Source organism: Globicephala melas, chromosome 1, assembly GCF_963455315.2.
Source record: "Globicephala melas chromosome 1, mGloMel1.2, whole genome shotgun sequence".
In the NCBI taxonomy this organism is placed as follows: Eukaryota; Metazoa; Chordata; class Mammalia; order Artiodactyla; family Delphinidae; genus Globicephala; species Globicephala melas.
The window spans coordinates 85537161-85560998 of NC_083314.1; the positions used below are offsets into that span (position 1 = coordinate 85537161).

General features: G+C 45.0%; 1 protein-coding gene across 1 annotated transcript in view; it reads left to right on the forward strand.

Moving 5' to 3' along the window:
* Positions 1–18289, forward strand: part of CD58 (CD58 molecule) — a 43966-nt gene extending 25677 nt beyond the window's left edge. Inside the window, exons 3-6 of the mRNA XM_030869168.2 lie at positions 4448–4717; positions 9229–9300; positions 12102–12142; positions 17125–18289. Coding sequence (XP_030725028.2) covers positions 4448–4717; positions 9229–9300; positions 12102–12121 — 362 coding nt within the window. The 3' untranslated portion in view covers positions 12122–12142; positions 17125–18289. The remainder of the gene's footprint in view (positions 1–4447; positions 4718–9228; positions 9301–12101; positions 12143–17124) is intronic.
* Positions 18290–23838: the final 5549 nt, after the last annotated feature.

A 23838-nucleotide genomic window follows, 5' to 3' on the forward strand; every position in this document is an offset into this window, starting at 1 on the left:
CACATGTCCAGAAGTGAGCTCATGACCTTTCCCTCAAAACCTGTTCCTCCCCAAACCTTCCCCCTCTCGGTTAATGGCAGCTCCAGCCTTGCAGTTGCTCAAGCTGAAACCTTGGTATCATCCTTGACACCTCTCTTTCTCTTGAACACCATGTTCACTCCACCAGAAAATTTTGTTGGTTCTGCCTTCAAAATATAACCAGAATCTGACCACCTCTCATCATGTCCTCTGGTCTGATCCAGGACTGCTTCATTCTCACCTGGAGGATTGCAATAGCCTGCTAATGGGTCTCCCAGCTTCCACCCTTGCCCCTCTACAGTTTAATTTTAAACACAGAAGCCAGAGTGGTCTTCTTAAAACAGAAGTCAGATCACATCACTCCTCTGCTTAGAACTTTCTAGTGGCCCCATCTGACTCTGAGATACAGCTAAAGTCTTTACAGTGGCCTACAAGGCTATATGAGATCTGGCCCCTGTGACCTCCCCTTGCTTTTCTCAGATGTCCTAGTAATGCTTTTGCCTCATAGCTGCCTTTTCTGTGCCGCCACCCAGCACAGCTCAACCTGTACCCATCTGTCCCCTCTCCTGCGTCACAGTTTCACTTGTTTTACCCAAGATGTGGGTATAGTTCTAGGCCTACTTCCTCTATGTTAAAGGGTGTTTTAGGAAGATCCAACTGGTGGCAAACTCTGTAAGATGGTTTCCAGGGGATGGAGAAGAGGCAGAGTGCAATATAGCAGTTCAGGTCTGAGCTGTTTGATGTGGTCTCAGTGGAACAGGATATAGCTGGGTGAATAGCTGTCCCTCACCGGTTCAGCTACCCAGTATCGGAAACAGTGGGAGGGAGAGAGAATTTCTCTGTTGTTCACCGTTGTACCTCCAGAGCCCAGCAAAGGATTTGAATAGGTAATGGGCACTCAGCAGACATGGAAGCAATTGATCAGGATGATTGGGAGGTGGAATGCACAATTTAGAGTAATGGGGGGGGGCTCTCAGACTGGGTGACTGGTTTGTCCAGGAGATGATGAACTCCTTTTAGATAAGTGAAGCTTGTTAAGGTGTGCAGGCATCCTGTTAGAAGGATCAAGCAATGCCTTTGAAGAAGCAAAAATCCTTAAAAGCTGCAAGCTGGAGATTTGGCAGTTGTAGGGCAAGCAAACAAAAAGATTGATTCAGAATTTAAATTAGAATAGAATGCATTTTACGAGCCCCTGTATAGAGTTTGTAAAACTGAATTCGAAACATTTAAGTTTCTCTTTTTAAAACTTGATGAAATGTTTAAAAGTAATAATTTTTAAATAATTTAATTGTAAAAATTCCATGGTAACTCAACAAAGGTGCTTGATTTTGGTAGTGAGACTAACTGGATCGTCCCTAGGAAGCTCAGCAAAGGCCTGCAGAGGAGCAAGGTGCAGGGGAGGCAAGTTTCAATCAGGAGGCACTGAGTGATATTGGCCGTTAATGTGTTGACTTCAAGTTCTGGTTTGGGAATCTGGGTTTTAGCCTGTGGGAGTGGAGAGCCACTGTATCTGATACTGGAGCAGAGAAGTGCCTTGATGAAATATATTTCTGGAAGATTAATCAGATGGGAGGTATTTATGGTGGATTAGGAAAAGGAGACGCCAGGTTGGAAGCTACTGTGATCATCCAGGTAGATAGAGGTGTTAGTAGTAGATGTTTGGAAAGGAAAGAATCAGAAGACACTTCCAAGAAAGAGTTAATAAGATTTAGATTTTGCTTATAAAAATACATACGTGAATGTCAAAACGATTAGTCATACTTTTGTTTTTAGAAATGAGGAAGTCATACTTCCATGATGGTGTGTTAAGACTAAACTAATAAGACTCAGTAATCTTCCGGAGACACCAGACCCTTTCAGAAAGGATATTTTAGACAGGGGGATTTCCTGGTACCTCTAGGTTCAGAGCATCTACGTCCTTCTGTGTAAGTGAACATCTGGCTTTCCTCCTTCCCTCAAAGTCCCCTTAAAAATTTCCACCATCAGCGTTTAATAGTCCTTGCCCATCCTCTTATAACCTTTATTGCATGGAGGCTGGTAATGTTCATATAAGTACAATTAACTGCTCTATCCTTAAAAGGTCTGGACTGGCATATGACTTTTTATTAAAGTTTATGGAAATATAGAAATGTCATCAGATATGTATAAGAAATTCTCATTTCTTACAGAATAGTGAGCTGAACTCATTAATTATAAATTGACTAAGTTGTCTTAGGGCTGAAGTAGGCACATTTCTTGCCAGTTGCTTAAGGCACAGATGTAACTAACATTTGTTAGATTATAGCTGTGGTAAGTCCCGTCATGGGCAGCGAGACTTCGGCTGAACTAGGTCCCATCATGGGTAGCGGGACATTGGCAGAACTAGATCAATAAACTAGAATCTGTAACAGAACAGGTGAACTTTTCATCTTCCAAACTGAAACTCTGTACCCATTAAACGCGAACTCCCCATTCCCTCCTCCCCCAGTTCCCTAGCAACTATCATTCTATTTTCTGTCTCTAAGAATCTGGCTACTGTTAAGAACCTCCTATCAGTGGAATCGTGTAAGATTTATTCTTTCGTGACTGCCTTATTTCACTTAGCATAACATCTTCAAGGTCCATCCATGTTGTAGCATGTGTCTGAATTTCCTTTCTTTAAGACTGAGTACAAATGTGATTTTGAATGATCCTGCTTAGGATTATCTGTGGTGGTTTTCCAGTAGACCATGGGATTCTGAAGTGATTATTAGAAGAGGCTCCAAGTTGCTACTTGAGCACTGGGTTCAGCAGTCATTTCTGCTCAGGACCTGTTCTTGGCCAAATCATGAATCATGGCTTCTGGGCCTTCCAAGTGTCCCCTCACCTTCCTTATCCATTTTCCCTTGAAACCAAGCTTCGTTGGTGCCTGCCTCTGCCACGACTCACCACTCGTCACCCTGCTTACTGATAGCAGGTAGTCTGCAGTGAATACACACTTGTGTGTGTGTATGTCTTAGAGTTCTTTTAACTAAAGAACACAACTTGAAGGCGGCATGTAATGAATTATGTGAGCTAGATTAAACCTAAAACTTGAGGAAACGCCAAGCAGAAAGCGAAGTCGTGTGTGACTCAGGTCTAACAAGACAGGCTGGGTGTGTTATTTAACTGAGCCAGAAAGAAGTCAGGAGGAGAAGAGGGAGGCAAGATGAGTTGAACATATTTATTTTTTAGATTATCAAGTGGGGCTTGTGTTCCTTTGTCTTAGAAAATATTTTAAATGACAGCATAGTATCGCATCATCTTGATGAACTTTAATTCGCTTTTTAGCAGATGTTTGCAAGGTATTGAAATTTTATTATCCAAATGCTACCATGACCAATTTTTGTATATTCCATATATTTTTACATGTTTCTCAAATCTCTTGTGATTAGTTTTTGGTGGAAAGGAGAGATGCAAGAAGGTATATGAATTAATAAACCACTGACTAATGGGGTGAGCCGATGGGCTTTGAGGTTAAATTTAGAGGGTGATAATGGCGTGTCATGACTTCTGTCTTATCCATCCTTGCAACTCCAGCTGCCTTAGCCAGCAGGAGGTGCTTCCAGAATAAACCTGGGGGTGAGGCCTCTAGACCGACAGGGCTGTGACAAGTGCCGTGCCCTCCTCTACCTCAGAGCGGGGCCAGCCCACAGTACAGCTCCTCAGAACCTTTTGCAAAATCCTTTGAGTCAGGTGTGCTTTGGAATTCAGCCTTCTTCAGATTTTAGAAAGGCAATAGCTATAAACTGTTTCCTCTGTGTGTGTTAAGAAGCACTTCACTTAGTTACGGAGAGCCGCTTACTCAAGCATGGAAATATTTTTAGTAAAACATGGTCATAAATATTTGTGAAAAATCTTTTGGCTTTCGGAACTCTTTGGATTTCAGAATTGAGGATAAGGCATTTGGGGCCTGTATCTATGCTGAATTTGAGCAGATAGATCTGACCCAGAAGAAGAGAGAATTCTCTCCCCTTGGTGCTCAAGGGGGTAGACTGCTCGTCTTTTCAAGCTCATAAGGAAGTTGGGAGCTCTTTCTTTTCTTTTCTTTTTTTTAAAATTTTTGGCTGTGTTGGGTCTTTGTTGCTGCGCGCGGGCTTTCTCTAGTTGTAGCAAGCAGGGTCTAGTCTTCATTGTGGTGCACGGGCTTCTCATTGCAGTGGCTTCGCTTATTGCAGACCACAGGCTCTAGGGTGTGGGCTTCAGTAGTTGTGGCGTGCAGGCTCAGTAGTTGTGGCACACGGGCTCAGTTGCTCCGTGGCATGTGGGATCTTCCCGGATCAGGGATTGAACCCGTGTCCCCTGCATTGGCAGGTAGATTCTTAACCACTGTACCACCAGGGAAGTCCCTGGAAGCTCTTTCTGAATTTGCAGATGAGGAGTCTAAATATTACTCTTTTCTGTACTAAACATTACTTTTTTTTTTCCCCAGAGTCTCTTCCATCACCAACACTATCTTGCACATTGACTGATGGGAACATTACACTCCAGTGCATGATCCTGGAAGATTACAACACCCATCTAGAACTCATACAGTACTCCTGGGACTGTCCTTCAACAATACAGTGTCAGAGTGGCTCAAAACCATCTGAAGCGTATGTTACGGAGGAAGGTGATCTTTCACAGGAAATTCAGTGTATCATTAGCAATCCATTATTCAGAAGGACAACATCAGTCATTTTGTCAACCTGTGTCCCAAGTGGTAAGTGACTACGTGTGTCATGGTAGAGATCCTATATACAAGTGGGGTTCATGGACCTACATACAAGTAGTGGTTCATGAATTTCATACCACGGATGCAGTAACTAACATACATTTCATAAATTTGAAACTTAAATTGAGTTACAGTTTTCACAGACACTCTATTACAGATATAAAGCTAATACTTTTTAGTACTTTCTGTGTCAAGTACCATTCTAATACATATGTTAATTAATTCCATCCCCACGCAATCTAGTAATTATCCTTATTTCATGAGGAGAAACCAAGACATAGTTGGGAGTTTAAGTTGCTTGTCCAAGATCAATAGCCAGTAAGTGGTAGAGCCTGGTTTTGAAATCAGGCCATCTGGCTTCAATGTTAAATGAAAGTACAGACTGTGGAAGATTTTGTAGGACTGAAGATCAAGTTTCTTCAATAAATAAATTATAAGGGGAGTAAAAAGAGAGGTGATGGGGGGACTTAAAGTTTAAGGAAATTTAAGAAACATATTAATTAATTGCAATGTATGGACCTTATTAGGTCTTGATTCAAACAGAAAAGAGTAAAAAACAGGAGCAATTTAAACAGTGATTCCATGTTTGATGATGTTGAACACAATTTTTTAAGTCTGACGATGCCATGGTTATGTTTTACAAAGAATCCTTACCTTTCGGAAATACATACTGAAATGCTTATAGCTTAAAAATTGTGCTCTCTGGAGTCAAACAGGGGCTCGCACCTCTAATTGCTCCATAGCAAGTGGGAGGGGAGAAGGAGAGGGATGGAGCCTGGTCCTCCCCTTTAAAGATCAAGTGTGGCATGCGTCACTTCCATTCACACCCCCTTGGCCAGTCTGAGTTCATGGCCACATCTAGCTGAGGGGGGCTGAGAAGTGCCATCTTTTGCTGGCCATGTGCTCAGTTAAAACACAGGGGTTCTCCTCCCAGAGTGAAAAGGAGAGATTGCTTATCGGGGAACAGCAGATGCTTCTACCACAATGTACTACAAAATGAATATAACTCATACAATTTTAAAACATATACAAAATCTAAAAAACTTAAAGAATGACATAAGCCGTAAAAACAGATAGAGGTTCTAATTTTTTTTGCACCTCATTGCTCATCTTATGTTCTCCCTGGGGTTATGTGCCTAATTTGGAAACTCTCGGTCTAAGCGAGAGAAGATGGTGTCTTGGACTAGTAGAGTTGGGAGAAGTGGTTCCGATTAGGCTACGTTTGGAAAATAGAAACAGGATTTTCTAATGGTTTGAGTGGAAGAAAGGTGTCTAAAAAGAAATACTCAGATGACCCCTAGATTTCTGGCACAAGCAACGGAATGAATTGTGTTGCTATTGGACTGGAAAGCAGGGGAACAGCAGGTGTGTGGAAGAAATAGAGTTTGGTTTGGGACATGTTGTTTGAGATTCCTGTTAGATTTCAAATGGAGACGTCAAATACAGTCCTCTGATTTATGAGTCTAGGTCTCTCGTGAGTGGTTAGGGCTGGAGATGGAGATTTGGGCATAATCAGAGTACAGGAGGCATTTAAAGCCTTGGGACTAGAAGAGATTCTGTGGAGGAAGCAGTCGTCCGAGAGGGGTGCTGAGACTGAGTCCTGAGGACTCCCACATGTAGGGGCTGTTAAGGGCAGAGGATCCAGCAAAGGAGACTGAAAAGGATCACTAGGGAGGAAGGCAGAAAACCCCAAGAACTTGGTATCTCCAAAGCCGAGTGAGGAGAGAGCGAGCAGCTGTCAGTGCACCGGCCAGGTCAAGGAGGAAGAACGTCATTAAGAACTTGTATCCTTGTTGTTTCATCTCCCCTAAATCTCTGCTGTCCCAAAGCGATGACGGCATCTGGCATCATCCCGTGGGAGAAAGGATTTTGGAAGGGACTGTATCAAGTAGCGTTAGATTCAGCTGTTTAAAAATTTTTTTTTAAATATCAGTGACTTAAAAATGTAGATTACTTCTTTCATGCTAAAAAAAACATTGGGGAGGGAGGGATAAATTATGAGTTTGGGATTAAAAGATACACACTGTTGGGCTTCCCTGGTGGCACAGTGGTTGAGAGTCCACCTGCCGATGCAGGGGACACGGGTTCGTGCCCCGGTCCGGGAGGATCCCACGTGCCGCGGAGCGGCTGGGCCCGTGAGCCATGGCCGCTGGGCCTGCGCCTCCGGAGCCTGTGCTCCGCAACGGGAGAGGCCACAGCAGTGAGAGGCCCGCGTACCGCAAAAAAAAAAAAAAAAAAAAAAAAAAGATACACACTACTATATATAAAATAGATAAACAAGGACCTACTGTATAGCACAGGGAACTATATTCAATATCTTGTAATAACCTATAATGGAAAAGAATCTGAAAAAGAATATATATATATGTGTGTGTGTATATATATGTGTATATATGTATATGGTTGGCCAAAAAGTTTGTTCGGGTTTCTCCATAACATCTTACAGAAAAGGTAAAATATATCAGGTATATCACTGTGCTGTATACCTGAAACTAACACAACATTGTAAATCAACCATACTCCAATTTTTTTTTTAAAGGATAAATGATGAACTTTTCTCAACTAAAAAAAAATAATAATAATAATTGGAGGTAGGCAGCCCTGGGCACATTGCTACTTTATGCAGTTGTGTGGTCCAGCTCCTGCACCTTCCCTGCTATCTCAGGCAGTGGGACCCAGGGAGGGGAAGATGGTGTGTCTTACCCCTTTCAGGGAGACTTTTGAGAAATACCACACAACCCTTCTTGCATCTCACGGCCCAAAACTTGCCACATGGTTAAACCTTGCTACAAGAAAGGCTGAGAAACTAATCTTTTAGGGGAGTGGTGGTATGCCCAGCTGAAAATCTGAATTCTTTTATTAAAGAGGGGAGAATGGGTATGGGGAGCAACTAGCAGTTTCTGGCCAGGGGCCTCTCAAATCAAACCAATGGATTATTGCCTATTTGCTCTAACCCACCTGTGTTCCTACTAAGAGGAAAGGGTGTGTGTTCATACTCCCATGCATTCTTTCGTTTTCTCTCTCCCCTTCCCTCCCCTCCCCTCCCCTCCCCTCCTCTCTCCTCCTCTCCCCTCTCTCTCCTCCAGGCTGTACCTGCTGTGAGTGACCCCACCCTCTCGCTTAGCGATGTGTGGTGATTGCTTTGCCATATGCTCAGTATTCTGCCCTTAGAGTTTTAATAGGTGGATAGAGTCCACCTCATGAACACACATCATTCTTTTCTATTGTGGACACTTCGGTTGTTTCAGCTTTTTGATATTGTAAGACTGTGGTAAATATCTTTGTGCCTTTTTTGGAGGGAGGAGAGGGGCACATAACTGATGGTTTCTGTAGGTTAATATCTTAGACATGGAATTGCAGGATCAAAGGACGTTAGTAGAGATTCCAGTAGCATCAACTCAATAGGTTCATGGCAAGAGCTAATGGCTGTTCTTAAGTGTATTGACTCAATGAATGCTCACAATTACCCTAGGAGGCATATTGATCAGTTCCATTTATAGTGATCCCCAAGAGGAAACTGAGGCACTGAGAGGTTAGAGCGCTAATGCAACGTTGTCGCAATGATTTGGTGAGCCTGTAGGCACATCATTTACCACAGTGTCGGCGGCTGTATGATGAACGTTTCTCAGGCTTGCAATGCATGGCTGCCACATTGCCCTGCCAAGCACACGATACCAAGCTGTGCTCCCACTGGCAGGACAGGATGGCTGAATAGTGGACTATCTGCTGCTTTTAATAAACAGCACTGGGCCAGATATGTATCAACCTTGTGCATATACGTTTATTTAGAAACACAGTCGATTCTCTTTATTCACGATAGTTATGCTTTACTGTCACTGTAAACACAGAATTAGTGCATAGTGAACCATTGCTCCCAGGGGAGATAGAGGTTTAGGTTCCTGCAAGCCTCCGGTCACAACATTTTTGGCAAGGAATCAATCAATACAGAACCTTGCTTTATGTGTGCTTCTGTTTAAAGACACCTTATTTAATATATGTGCTTGCTGCATGAACAGTGAATTCACAGCACCACAACTGATGCCTAAGTGAAGCTTATCTAACACGTGTGTTTTCTCTGTAAGGCACACACAGCCTTCTTATGCTTGGGAACACGAGACAGCATTTCAGCACTGTGCTTGGGGGCCGTTTTAGACAGTGAACTAGACAACAAAAAAGTACAAAAATGTGAAACACATGGCACTAAATAGACCACAAATAGGGCACATGTCTACAGTACAAGGGCTAAAACACAAGGGCAGAGCATTGCCTTGAACCTCAGCTTGGGAATGTGTACATCAGGCAACACAGGTTTCACCATTCTGTGGCCCATGTCAGCGCATGACCGTGAAAGCGCTGCAGGTATTGGTTTGGGGAGTACAAATAAATTTTAGCAAGTGGATAAATTGCAAATACGGAATCTACAAATAAAGAGGATCAACTGTACCTCTGTTTTGGTCAGTTCCAGCTAGTTGTATTTCTTTCTTTCTTTTTTTTTTCAGACAAGACAAGGCACAGGTTTGTGCTTTTCGCCATACTGCCAGCACTAGTAGGTGGTTTGCTGTTTTTAAAATGTACGTATACTTTCTTTTTTAAAAATAATAAGTTTTCAAACTGGAATGGGTTTCTCAAAGGCCAGAAAATGATTAATTTGAAGATGAAAACAAAGTTTGAAATCTTAGCTGTTTCGAAAGAAACAGAACCTTTTTTGTTGTACTTGTTGTCTGGGGTTGCTGAGTGTGTCGGGTTCCCCAAGATTCTGCATTATCTTGAGGTGGAATGAATCCTTGGGCCATAGAGAGCTGTACAGGAGTGGGAACACAGACGAATATACTTAGGACTGTTCCACAGCCTCATACCTGTGGCCCACCTCAACATATAGTTATACTTCTGGTCTCAAGCCAGATTTTGCAAAAAAACCTCTTACTCTTGACTGCCATGGTCATAATTTTCATGACTTATAGCCCAGAAGGAGGTCCCAGGTAGGAAGGAGCATTTGTTGAGTCAGGTGACATGGAGTGGGTAAAATGACCTGGTATTACCTGTGTTGCCTTCCTGAGCCTTCCTCAGTCTCCAGAAAGGAACCCATATGCCCTGGAGAACTGGTAACCTCATCCCAGCCTGTTCTTTCCTGGTGTCAAGAAACCCCTCCTCAAGTCCCAGAGGATGTTGACTAGGCTGTAAATTTCAGAGTAGAGGTTCTTGAAGCCCCATCAGTTTCCATATCAGCCTTCACCAAAAGGAAATTTCCGAGACTGATTTGTCACTCTCACAGGGAATGTTGAAGAGGAAGCTTTCTGCAAGGTGATGGCATCCGGGGTCCATGTCATTTCACAGTCATGTCTTGAATCAAGTTCACAGACTAGATTTAAGTTTCCCTAGACCTGCACTGTTCAATACAGTGGGTACTAGCCACGTACAGTGATCTAAATATAAATTTTAATTAATGAAGATTAAATAAAATTTAATATTTAGTTTCTCAGTCATACTAGCCACATTTCAAGGGCTCAGTAGCCACAGATGGCTAGTGGCTACCATGTGAGACCAAATAGAGAACAATTCCATCATTGCAGAAAGTTCTGTTGGTCAGTGCTGACCTAGACTTTTTTGGGGTATTGGCACTAGAATATGATTTCCCGAAGGTTCCATTTCTATATTATAGGTTTCAAATACCACGAAGATCCCTAAGTTATAGATTACCAGTCAACTGAATCTCCTCCAAACAAGTTATAAAAAAATCAGCTGAAGAAAGTTTTAAGCCATCATTACCAATACGTAAAACATTTGGGGAGCTCAGGTGTTCTTTTTAAAAAGTTATTTTTAATCCCCAAATAGCGATATTATAGTTAATCATCTCCTTAACAGATTGGTCCCCAGAAACCAAAATAATTTTCCACTCATGTGTTTTTCTTGGGAGGGAGGGGGGGTGTCTACCACCAGAACTCCTGAACCAGAGAAAAGTAGCACTGAAGACTTTTCTGTCTGATTTAACTTATTAAAAAAAAAAAAAAAAGTTTGGGCTTCCCTGGTGGCGCAGTGGTTGAGAGTCCGCCTGCCGATGCAGGGGACACGGGTTCGTGCCCCGGTCCGGGAGGATCCCACATGCCGCGGAACGGCTGGGCCCGTGAGCCATGGCTGCTGAGCCTGCGCGTCCAGAGCCTGTGCTCCACAACGAGAGAGGCCACAACAGTGAGAGGCCCGCGTCCGTGTACCGCAAAAAAAAAAAAAAAAGTTTATTCAGTGGAGGGAAACTTACACCAGTGATCACTACTGGTAGCACCATATAACCTGGAAAAACAAATTGTTCTAAGAAATAATTACTTCAGCAAGCATCTCAACCCTAAAGCCATTAATTGGGAAAGTGAGGCATTTGGCATGGAGCCTTCAGAAGGGGAGAGAGTTGAATGTAAACAGCTCCATCGGCTAGTTGTAGTTGACACTTTTACAAGCTCAGTCAAGCCTGTGGACTTGGCTTCTGGACCATTAGCATGGCTCCAGGCTAGCTGATGCCTTCGATGGGGAGGAAACTGATGCATACACGTGGGACCGTATCTTAACGTCCAAACCGGTGCTGTCCAAAATGGTAGCCACGAGCCACATGTGGCTGTTGAACCCTTGAAACAGGAGAGTCCAAATTGAGATGTGCCATCAGTATAAAATAGACACCGGGTTTGTAAGACTTCTTATTAAAAAAGGAATGTAAAGTATCTCATTAATAATGTTTATATTGATTACACGTTAAAATAGTATCTTTGATTTGTTGGGCTAGTCAATAAAATGTATCATGAAAATTAATTTCATCCATTTCTTTTTTTTAAATATAATTGTTCTACTACTATTTTTATTTTATTTTATTTATTTTACTTTATTTTATTTTATTAATGTTTTGGCTGTGCTGCGTGGCATGCAGGATCTTAGTTCCCCAACCAGGGATTGAACCCGTGCCGCCTGCAGTGGAAGCACAGAGTCTTAACCGCTGGACCGCCAGGGAAGTCCCCATCCATTTCTTTTTACTGTGTAATGTGGCTACTAAGCATTTTAAATTACTTACGTGGCTCACATTATATCCCTATCAGGCAGCGCTGGTCCAGAACATTCCAGCCTTCCCTCCATCTTTAGCTTTATGCACAAGCTGCTATAGAAAAAAACGTTCGTCAACAATTTTTGGTTTTCTATCATCTGATGACCAGTTTTTGAACAACTCTTTGGCCCAACTCTATGGCCAATTTGATGCAAGCATTTAGGAGAGTAGGAAATACCAGCTCGACAGGGCTCTGCTTTAGAATTTTCCCAGTTCAGGCCTCTAGCCAGCAACTCCAGATTCCAGCTTTTCTTTTCAGCTCTTTAACTGAGATGCAAATGTCTTCATTTGTAGGTTTTCTGGGACGCCCATAGCAGAGAAACACGGAGAACTAGGTAAGTGTCCTGTAGACTGCTCAGTGGGTGCATTGTATATCGTGCACTAGAAGCAGAACAGCCTGATGTAGAGGGCCTGTTCCTTGGGGAGCCAGATTCTACTTATCTGTCAGTTAGTTGCCTTGAACAGTAATAAGTTACATCAGCAGATATACTCACCACGGTTCATTAAGCACCAAATGGCGACTTCCCATGTAACATCTCATTGAACCCTCTCAGTGAGCTTTGCAAGGGGGTATCTTTACAGCTTGTTTAGAGACAGCAAACGTGAGACTCGGAGAAGTCAGGTCCCATCGCTCATAAATGTAGAGCTGGGATTCAAATCTAGGTCTTCAGACTCCTAGAGTTATCCTGTTACCCACCACAATCTGCTCCCTCCTTCTCCCATCCCAGGAAAATCGAGCCAAGGATAGGGTTCACTTCAGGAGCCAGGGTCAGAGCTGGGCCCGTATCGTGAACAAAAGATAGGATCCAAACACAATGAACGGTGGCGGTGGGTGAAGTCAGTTGCTGTAAGGAGGCTCCAGAAGGCCCCGTCCTGGCAGAGTCCCCGTGGTCAGGAGGCAGGGGCCCACGAGCCGGGCTTTGAGGGATGAAGGGAAGAGTAAAGGCCCAGGGCTGTAAAAGGCAGGGTAGGGGGTGGCAAGTCATCCCTCCTGGGGGCAGCGTATGTTGGTGGGATAGAGGTTGAGCCAGGCCAAGATATTGAGAGAGAGTTGCCAAGAGGTTGGGTGATTTTTTTCTGGGAAACCACTGAGGATTGATTGATTGATTTATTTTTGGCTGTGTTGGGTCTCCGTTGCTGCGTGTGGGCTTTCTCTGGTTGCGGCAAGCGGGGGCTTCTCTTTGCGGTGGCTTCTCTCGTTGCGGAGCACGGGCTCTAGAGCGCAGGCTCAGTAGTTGCGGCTCATGGGCTCAGTTGCTCCGCGGCATGTGGGATCTTCCCCAACCAGGGATCGAACCCGTGTCCCCTGCATTGGCAGGTGGATGGATTCTTAACCACTGTGCCACCAGGGAAGTCCCCACTGAGGATTTTTGAGCAGAGCTATGCTTTGGAAAGATCTCTCTGCTGGTAAAGCATAGGGTGAATTAATAGACAAGAGGCTAGAGATGGGGACACTGGTTGGTGGATAAATGAAATAATCCAGCCAAGCAGAGGAGAGGTTGAATCGGGGTGGTCATGGCAGAAATGAAGGAGGGCTAGGTTTCAGAGAAAGTACGGATATCGTATGAACAAAGTCTCAGCGGAGAGTGTAGTCTGGTGCCAGACTCCCTGGGGTTAAATGGCAGCTCTGTCTCTCACAGCCCTCGGACAAGTCAATTAAACTCTTTGCCACCTCAGTTTTCTTCTGTGGACAATGGGCATAACAATAGTATAGAAATCACAACGATAGTGTAGGTAATAATAGCAGAGAAATAATATGTACAAACAAGTTATTGTAAGCAAAATACTTAGAAGAGTGACAGGCTCATAATGGTGCTCAGTAAATGTTAGCTATTATGGTTATGATTATTCTTCAAGAAAGGAGCCAAGGGGCTTCCCTGGCAGAGCAGTGGTTAAGAATCCACCTGCCACTGCAGGGGACACGGGTTCGAGCCCTGGCCCGGGAAGATCCCACGTGCCGTGGAGTGAGTAAGCCTATGAGCCACAACTACTGAAACCCGCGTGCCTAGAGCCTGTGCTCTGCACCAAGAGAAGCCACCACAATGAGAAGCCCACGCACCACAATGAAGAGCAGCCCCCGCTCGCCACAACTAGAGAAAGCCCACGCACAGCAACGAAGACCCAACACAGCCAAAAATAAAAATGAATTAATTGATTGACTAAAGAAAGAAAGAAGCCAAAAGGGACAGGAATTCTGACCCTTGGCAGCATGGCAGGCACAACGGAGGACTCAGGCGGGGCCCTTGTTTGGGAAGGTGAACTTGTGCTCTGACAGGCTGAGTCTGGGGTGCGGGCACATCACGTGGATAGGGGCGTCCAGCATGTTGGAGAAGTGGCTTTAGGGGCTGGGGTTACAGGTTGGGGAGCATCTTCGTCAGAACAGTGATGGATTCCCTGAGCATTTGAGGTCACCAAGAAAGAGAAGCTGAAGGCCTTCGAGTGGTGGGCGAGGCAGAGGAGCCAGGAGGAGACCCAGGCGGCTCCCTGTTAGGGGTCCGAGGGGGAGGCGACGTGCTAGAGCTGCAAGGAGGCAAAGCGGGAGGCAGCGGTCGAGACCTTTCGCTTGGTTGAACGAGTTGCTGACTTTCATGAAAGCCCCTGGGTGAGTGGTTGGAGTGGAGGGATCGCAGCACAGCAGTGAGGGTCTGGGGGCAGTCAGACCAATGGGTGGGCTTGGGAGGCTTCCTTTCTCCCCAGCTGCCAGCCAGGACAGTGACCAGGTCACCCGGGAAGTCAGTTGCAGCAGAAGGCCTGGGGCAAGGGGTTCTAGGGGACAGCTCAGCCAGCTTCAGGGTGCAAAGTGGGCAGCGGTAGTGAGTCTGCGAGGGGTTGATGGTCCAGGAGGCCCCATGGAGAGGGGTTGGAGAGGAGTCAGGTAGCCATGGATGAGGTGAGGGGCAGGTGTGCTAGCAGTGTGGGGAGAGGTAGAAGACCTGGGGGTTATGGTCAGAGGTGGGGCGTTTCGGATTTGAAGTAATGTGTGTGAGGGCAGGTGACGGTGAGATCGGAGGAGTGCCTCTGCTGAGATCCACTTGGTAGCAGTGGAGGCATGGCCATCACAGACAGTGACGGGGAATGTTGTTCATGGGAGCGCTGTCATCCCGGGCCACTGAGAAAGGTGATGGGGTATCCCAGAACTCACTCCTTTCCCTTGCTCCTTTATTCATTCAGCAAATAACTTATGGAGATTACTAGATGTCAGGCACTGTGTTAGCCCATGGCTTGAGATCAGTGTACCCAGTGAGGCTAGACATTGTGTGGGATTCAGAGAAAGCATATATTAAAGCTCCTACCCTGAGGAGCTTATGGTCACAGTGGGGAGAATGGATGAGTGTGTAAGAAACAGAAAGACTTAGGCAAGAAGCACATGGTGATGGGCTGGAATGGATGGTCAGGGCTGGGCAACCAACAAGGGGGAGGTGAAGAGGCCAGAATAATCATGAAGATTTTGAAAGGAGTACGATGTGAGCTAGATCTTCAAAGCAAGAGCAGAGTGGAAAAGGCATTCCAGCTGGGAGAATCAGCAGAGACACGGAGGGGAACGCAACCTGTCGTGGTTATTTGATAAAGACGTCAACCTGCTTAGCATCAAGTTGAAGAAATGGCAAAAGAGACAATATTTGCAAGAAAAATTTTGGAAGTCAAGGGCGTTAAAATCAAGTGATATGGGAGTAGGGGGTCATTGTAGGTTCTGGAGCAGGAGAGTTTTGCGTGAAAAACATTGCTTTGGAATGATGAGCTAGGAAAGTAAACCTGACTTCTTAAGGTAACATCCCAGGGAGAAACCTAGGTAGGATGGGGTTGGGTGTGGGAGAGGAGCTTACTTTCCTTGGCGTATTTTTGTTTGCTATTCAGATTTTGTACTTTGTGTGTTTCCTACCCTATTTAATAATACTCTTTAGATTTAAAGAGCCCACTGTGGCTGCAGGGGGGAGTTCCCTCAACTCAGTTATTAAAGGGTTACAGATATGATGGACAGGCAGGGCTTGGGAGAGGAGCTGGGGAGGGGCAAGCACAACCAGGAAGAAATGTGAACTTGTCACATCTCCGTAAGACCAGTGTCAGGAAGAGCTAACCCCAATTAAAAATACCTGAGGGGGACTTCCCTGGTGGCGCAGTGGTTGAGAGTCCGCCTGCCGATGCAGGGGACGCGGGTTCGTGCCCCGGTCCGGGAAGATCCCACATGCCGCGGAGCGGCTGGGCCCGTGAGCCATGGCCGCTGAGCCTGCGCTCCGCCATGGTAGAGGCCGCAACAGTGAGAGGCCTGCGTACCGCAAAAAAATATATATATCTGAGGGCAACCAAGTAAATATCAGATATCTGAGGGAAGTTGGGTGTGATATTACACTTCTCACCAAGACAGTGCTGGTATTCTTCACTTTTGGTAAATGTCTGGAAAACAGAGCCAACCAAATTAAAAAGGGAGCCGAGTCCCCCAATTCTCTGGGAGGAAAGACTTGCAGGTACTACCTCAGTCTGAAGGAGAACTGGAGACGCAGGCCTGATTCTTTGGCAGTGGACGCACCTGGCTGTGGGAGAGGGTGAGAAAGTCCCTGCGGAAGAGCCTGTGCTGCCAGGGCTAGGTGGAGAGCTGCTGCCCACTTCATCCCCCTCAGAAATCCCCAGCACCCATTTTCAAGTCCTACAGGGTTCTTCGTAAGGAAAACTCCTATTTCCTTTATCTAACCCGTGACTCCAGCACTAAATTTTTATGAATTCCTGTTACCAAAGGAATGCAGATATTTTGGGAGCTGTGGTCTGATCTGGCCTATGGAAATATAGACTGTGGGGAAGACAAAAAAAGCCATGGAATGGAATCTCAGTTCGCAGGGACTTGGTCAAGGCTGGAGCTGGGTGTTTGGGCTGATTTCCTCTGAGTTACCCGAGGGTGCTCTGTCATCACCACAGAGATGAATAATCAGAAAGAGAAACTGAAAGAAGAAAACCACACTCAGGGATTCATGTGGCAAAGAAGGAGATGACTGTTAGAAGGGGTGACAGTTTACATATGGGTCTTAAGGGCCCAGCTCTGTTGTTTGGAGATTTCATTTATACTCAAAGACTGAGTTGGTTTGAGAAGATGAGACTGTGAATTAGTGCTGTGCACTGAGAGTAGACCTTCTGGTGGATCTCCAGCTACCATCTCATGAGAGCCCAAGACCAATCTCCCTCCATCTCTGCTCCCTAGAACCCTTGCTTTTGATGGGTTTATTACAAAAGGGCTACCTGCATTAGAATCGGAGGGTAATTTATAGACTCATAGACTGCAGCACAGACTGACTGCATTTTATACTAATATGAGATATTTCTTTTATAGCACCTGTTGTTTGGTAACAGAAGATGAAGTCAAACGCATGCTAATTACGTTATTTCAGTCACTTTGAGAAGGCATCTGATTTACCATTTGAGTATTACCTCATCCTTGAGGAAACTTTGGAAGTCTAACCTGAATGGACCCTTTATAAGAAGCAATGTTTCAGGACTTCCCTGGTGGCGCAGTGGTTAAGAATCCACCTGCCAATGCAGGGCACACGGGTTTGATCCCTGTTCCGCGAAGATCCCACATGCCGCGGAGCAGCTAAGCCTGTGCGCTACAACTACTGAGCCGGCACTCTAGAGCCTGCGAGCCACAACTACTGAGCCTGAGTGCCACAACTACTGAAGCCTGCACACCTGGAGCAACAAAAGAAGCCACTGCAGTGAGAAGCCCGCACATTGCAACGAAGAGTAGTCCCCACTCACCACAACTAGAGAAAGCCTGTGCACAGCAATGAAGACCCAACACAGCCAAAAATAAAACAAATAAATAAATTTATAACAACAAAAAATAATGCTTCATGGAAGAAACAAGGACTAACAAACAACAGGCGTTAGTTTCTACTCTGTCACCAACACTGAGTATCACCAGATACTGTCTTGTCCCATAATTGTTTATTATAAATTGTATTTTTGGAGAAATGTAAATCTTTGTAAATAATGTAAGTATGTGTGTATATATATATATATATATATGTGACTAAGTGGCTCTTTTTTTCTTGTTAGAGTTGTAAAACAAAATAGTCACATGACTCAGGAGGTGAAGGTTTTTTACTAAAATCTATAATCCACTCTTTGGTTTTAGAGGAAAAACAGTTCATTGCAGGATCAGTAGCACGGTAGTTTATCATGTTAGTTAGCTGTCACATTGGCAGGTAAACAGAGAACTCTTAAACCAACTATACTCCAATAAAAGTTAATTTAAAAAGAAAATTAAAATTTTAATTGTATATTTAGAGAATTTGTTTCAGAAGCGTATGTTTGTCATTCATCAAAAAATACATTTCTGTTGTACAGTGTGCATTATTTGTAAATTACGAGGCTATAACAATTTCATGTTCTTCCCAAATGTTTAAATTTTAAGTAACCAATATATGTACTATTGTATATGTTTGAAATAACTTCTTCAATCTTACTTGCACTGTCTCCTCTCAATAGAAAATACTAACCTGAAAAAATTCTTCATCTATTTTTTTCCTCTTTCCTAACTGCAATCAGTCTTAAGTGAGAAATGAATTGTTCTTGGAATTCATACTTTAAAGTGGCAAAAATGGGAAAAGTTATAAAATACTTTGGGTGTTAAAATCTGTATCTTGATCAGCACCCAAAACAAACGAACGATAAAACAAACTGTAAAGTGAGATACACCAGGGGTCCCCGACCCCTGGGCCTCGGGCCGGGAGCGGTCCTCGGCCTCTTAGGAATGGGGCCGCCCAGCAGGAGGTGAGTGGTGAGCAAAGGTTCACCTGCCGCTTCCCATCGCTCTCATTACCGCCTGAACCGTACGCCCCGCCAACCCACTGCCCGCACCACCGGTCCGTAGAAAAATTGTCTTCCAGGAAGCCAGTCCCCGGTGCCAAAAAGGTTGGGGACCGCTGCTGTACGCATGCAGAACAGCAGCTTCTCCTGGATAAAGAGGTGAATTGCCCCAGCTCTCCGCTGGGCAGCCATCATAGAAACCCGAGATCCCCGGAGTCACCGTGCAAAGGCCTTCGCTCCTGAGCCCGCACTCTCCCTGCAGTTCCTGTCACATGAGAGTCTTCAGCCTGAAAGAGGAGATGTTTCTTCCCTCCAAGGTGGGTGTTTGCAAAGGGGCCCCGGGACACAGTGGCATCCAGCTCCCCACAGCGTCAGTAAGAGGGAGACCGAAGCCTGGAAGCCCTGCGCACCCCAGAGAAGAGCTCCCGCCTTGGCCTCCAGGTGGCTTAGCTGTCTTAACGAAATGTGTCTTCCGTACTTTGGTCCCCATACGCTCTCTCTGGCCCTTTCTGACCCCATCAGTCAACAGTAAAATTCCTAGTATCCTCTTCAACGAATGTTCATGTCCCCTTTCTGTTGTCAGGAACCCTGGCTCTCCCCTAGGTTGCTGCTTCCCGCAACCCTCTCAAGTGGAAGCTCTCCTCTCCTGTGCACCTTGTATGCTGGTCCCAGAGGGAGGGGGGCATCCTCCCAGCTCGTTCCTGCTTTCAGACCATTGCTCCTTGCCCAGCTTTGATGCTCACACCAGCAGATCACCACCACCTGATAGCCCTTTTCTGAGTTATCCTTTTTATTCCTCGTGGCGTAAAGATGTTTAGTACCAGGTGGAAATCACTCTCCCTTAACGCTGCTCCTTTCAGAATCTGAGTGTTTTCAAAACCTGCGAATCATGGTCTCCCCCAGGGCTCTTCCTTTCCCAGCACGCCCTGCTCCTGACCTTTTTATCAGTAAAGCCCGCAGTCCCTCACCATCTCAGCTACAAGCGTGCCCTCTCTGCTTGTTATCTTCCACACCACACCCTTGAGGGCCCCCGAATCCCAAACTCCTGCAAGCCCACCAGGACCTGCAAGCCAGCCATCCTGCCTCTTCCCTGGCCCTCAGCTGCTCGGGGTCTTCGTTCTCCTCACTGTTTGGGGTGTTCAGCGTGCATCAATGTAATCACTCCTCTAACCCTCACTCTTTACCCCCTCACTTGGCCAAACCCCAACTGTGGTTATAGTTGCATCTACTAGTTCCCTGCCTGCATCCAAACTGCTGAACATCCTGGAGAAAAACACACCACCCAGCTGACAAGTTTGATTTCAATGACTGCAGACCTCAAAGGGACTCACAGTGTTTCCCAGACGTCCTCGCTGCATTGCCCTGGTCCGTTCACTGCCTCCTCATTGCTCTTCTTAGACCTGCACTACTAACAACTCTCAACTGCTCACCTTGCTTCCCATATCACTGAAAACAAAAGCACTGAGGAGAACCCTTCTCCCACCTAGCTCCCACCTTCCCACCACACATCTCCTCACCCAGCTGCATCGGCACCCATGTGCTTTGCCTCTTGTTACCGTAGATGAAATCTCCTTGCTCCTAAAACCAATCTCTCCACTTGTCTTAGTGTGCTCGGGTTGCCATAACAAAATACCATAGACTGGCTTAAAACACAGAAATGTGTTTGTCTCAGTGCTAGAAGCTGGGAAGTCCCACATCAGGTGCCGGCCAGTGTGGTTCCTGGTGAGAACCCTTCTTGTCTGGCTGTGTCCTCACGTGGCAGGGAGAAGAGCTCTTGTGTCTCTTCCTCTTAGAAGGGCACCAATCTACCGGATTGGGGACCTCCCCTTATGACCTCATTTAACATTTATCACCTCCTCGAAGGCCTTATCTCCAAATACAGCCGCAGTAGGGGTGAGGGTTTCAACATGAATTTCAGGGGACGAATCATTCACACTGCTTATGCACGGGACACCTTCTCCCCTCATCTGCATAGGGACATGACTCTTTGTCCACCTGTCTCCACAGCATCAGCTTTAACTTTTCAACGACATCATACAAACATACTGTCATTTCTCATATCTTCAAAAACCCAAAATGCTCGACTACACTTCCCTGTCCAGCTCTTGTCTCATTTTTCTGCTCTCTTTTATGAAAAGTTCCTCAAAAGAATGATCTGTACTTCATTTTTCTGACTCTTCTCTCCCCATTCTTTCTTTTTTTTTTAAGATTTGTTTATTATTTATTGACTTTATTTTTGGCTGCATCGGGTCCTAGTTGCGGCACGCGGGATCTTCGTTGAGGCATGCGGGATCTTTCATTGGGGCGCGCAGCCTTCTCTCTAGTTGTGGTGTGCAGGTTTCCTCTTCTCTAGTTGTGGCGCGGGCTCGAGGGCACGTGGGCTCTGTAGCGTGCGGAGCACAGCCTCTCTCGGTGAGGTGCGCGAGCTCAGTAGTTGAGGCGGGCGGGCTTAGTTGCCCCACGGCATGTGGGATCTTAGTTCCCCGACCAGGGATTGAACCCCGCGTCCCCTGCATTGGACCACCGGGGAAGTCCCCCCCATTCTTTCTTGAGCACACTTCAATCAGCCTTTCACCCCCACTATTTGCCAAGCTTACCGAAGACCCCCTCATTGTAAGATCCGAAGGTCAGTTCCCAGGCCTCGTCTTACTCTGTAAGCATCATCTGAAGCAGTGGAAGACCCCACACACTTTTGTTTAGTGCTTTCTAGATGCTAGTTTCCATGGGGTATTCGGAGGAAGCTCATAGCATGACGGGGCAAGCAGACCTGTGAGCACTTGTGAGGAGTATACCATATCCTAAAGTGGAAGTGCATGCAAAGAATGAAGGAAGTATAACCACGTGACCCAGCAATTCCACCCCTTGGTATATACCTAAGAAAAATATACACATATGTCCACAGAAAAACTTGTACACGGATGTTCATAGATCATTATTGACAATAGGCAAATAATGGAAATAATCCAAATATACATCCACTGATGAACAGATCAATAAAATGCGGTCTATCCATACAATGGAATAATATTCAGTATAAAAAGTAATGAAGGTCTTTAGTGATACAGACTATACTGTGTGGTGCTATATGGTAAAGAAAAGGTCATTCGTACTCTAAATGATGGGGGAGGAGGGAATACTGACTGTGAAGGGTCATGAGGGCTTCAGGGGAGTTGACATTGTTATTTCTTCACCCACATAGTGTTTATGAGAGAATATACTCTATGGTGTGTTCGTATAATATTAAAAAACATTTTTTGGGCTTCCCTGGTGCTGGTGCACCGCAACGAAGAGTAGACCCCGCTCGCCGCAACTAGAGAAAGCCCGTGCGCAGCACAGCAACAAAGACCCAACTCAGCTAAAAATTAAAATTAAAACAAACAAACATTTTTCATGCCACGGAGCAACTAAGCCCATGCACCACAACTGCTGAGCCTGTGCTCTAGAGCCCGTGAGCCACAACTACTGAGCCGGCATGCCACAACTACTGAAGCCCACACGCATGGAGCCTGTGCTCCACAACAAGAGAAGCCACCGCAATGAGAAGCCCGCTCACCACAACGAAGAGTAGCCCCCGCTCGCTGCAACTAGAGAAAGCCCGCGTGCAGCAACGAAGACCCAACACAGCCAAAAATAAATAAAATTCATTAATTAAAGAAAAAAAAGAAAATTAGAGGTGATTCTCAAGTTGGACATTGTGTCCAGGCTCCCATGAGGTGCCATTAAAAGAAAAAAAAAACAAAACTGAAAACATATTGGGAGAGTTATCACTTAGCTTAATGTTCTACTTTTAGGATTTCAGACCTGATTAGATTTGCATTTGGGTAACGGAAACCTACCTATATCTGCGTAGAATGAGTTTCCCACTGAATTTATAAGTAGCTAGCATTTAATTATTTAAGGCAACGATAGAAGATAGGTCATATTTGAACACCTATCTTTCACCAGTAAATATTCTTAGATCCTGTTCTTCAGCAGTTTCTGGGTCAGAGTTTATTGTAATTTGTTACTGTTTCCACCAAGACGGTAATTTGTTCAACCTTCAGTGTCACTTGCCCTTCAGATGGTTTTCCTGTTATCGGAGGAGGGTTCATGTGCAGATTTGGAGTCAGTTATGTAAGCTCTCTTGGTCTCATGTATAAAACAGGGCTAATAGCATCTACCACTTGGGATTGTTGAAGATGACAGTTACAAATCGTTAAGCACAAGGCCTAGTTTATAAACAGTAGCTACTACTATTGCCCATTCTCTTCTGTGAATAAGGTTGAAGGTTTTCCTGAGTTTGGTGCTCACTGGCCGAAAGAGAACAGACCAATCTTTTAGGATGTCAGCCAATCTCTACTGGTATTCTAAGCCTGGAATAGATCTTGAATGCCAGGTTCCTATTTTACTAATCCAGATTTTTTTCTCTCTCCCTTGAAAATATTGTGGGGTTCCCCCCATTATATAAATAATATATGCTTTTATTTTAAAAAGTAGAAGATAAAAATTTTTAATAAATAAATAAAATAAAAAACATTTTTTAAAACTAAAAAAAAGGTAATGAAGGTCTGACTCATGCTACTACATGGATGAACCTTGAAAACACGCTAAGTAAAAGAAGCCAATTTAAAAAGACCACATATTATACAATTTTATTTATACAAAATTTCCAGAATAGGGCTGGGAGGGGGATGTGGGGTGGGGGGAGGGAGGGACTGCTCCTGAGTACAAGGTTTCTCTTGGGGGATGATGAAAATGTTCTAGAATTGATTGCAGTGACTGCACAACTCTGAACACACTAAAACTATTGAATTGTACACTTTGAATGGGTGGATTCTATAGTATATGGATTGTCCTAATAAAACTGTTATTCCTGAAAAAGAAACTAAGGAATTGGGACTTCCCTGGTGGTCCAGTGGTTAAGACTGTGAGCTTCCACTGCAGGGGGCACAGGTTCAATCCCTGGTGGGGGAACTAAGATCCCGCAAGCTGCGTGGCGTGGCCAAAAAAGAAATATAGAGGAGGCTGGCATCTCATCCTGAAGTAGGCCTTCCCCATCAGCTTCTCAGCCCAGGCTCAGCTCTCAGCTCTTTGGAGGCTGAGAGGCTATGTAGGCAGCTTCCTTCCCCTCAGGACTCTGACTTCGTTTCTCCTCTCTACCCGGGGCTGAAAGTTACCAGGTCAAAAAGCAACTTTCTGTTTGGAAGTCTGAGCAAAGAACTAGCTTCAGACGCTAGCTAGTGAGTCTATGAAAGCC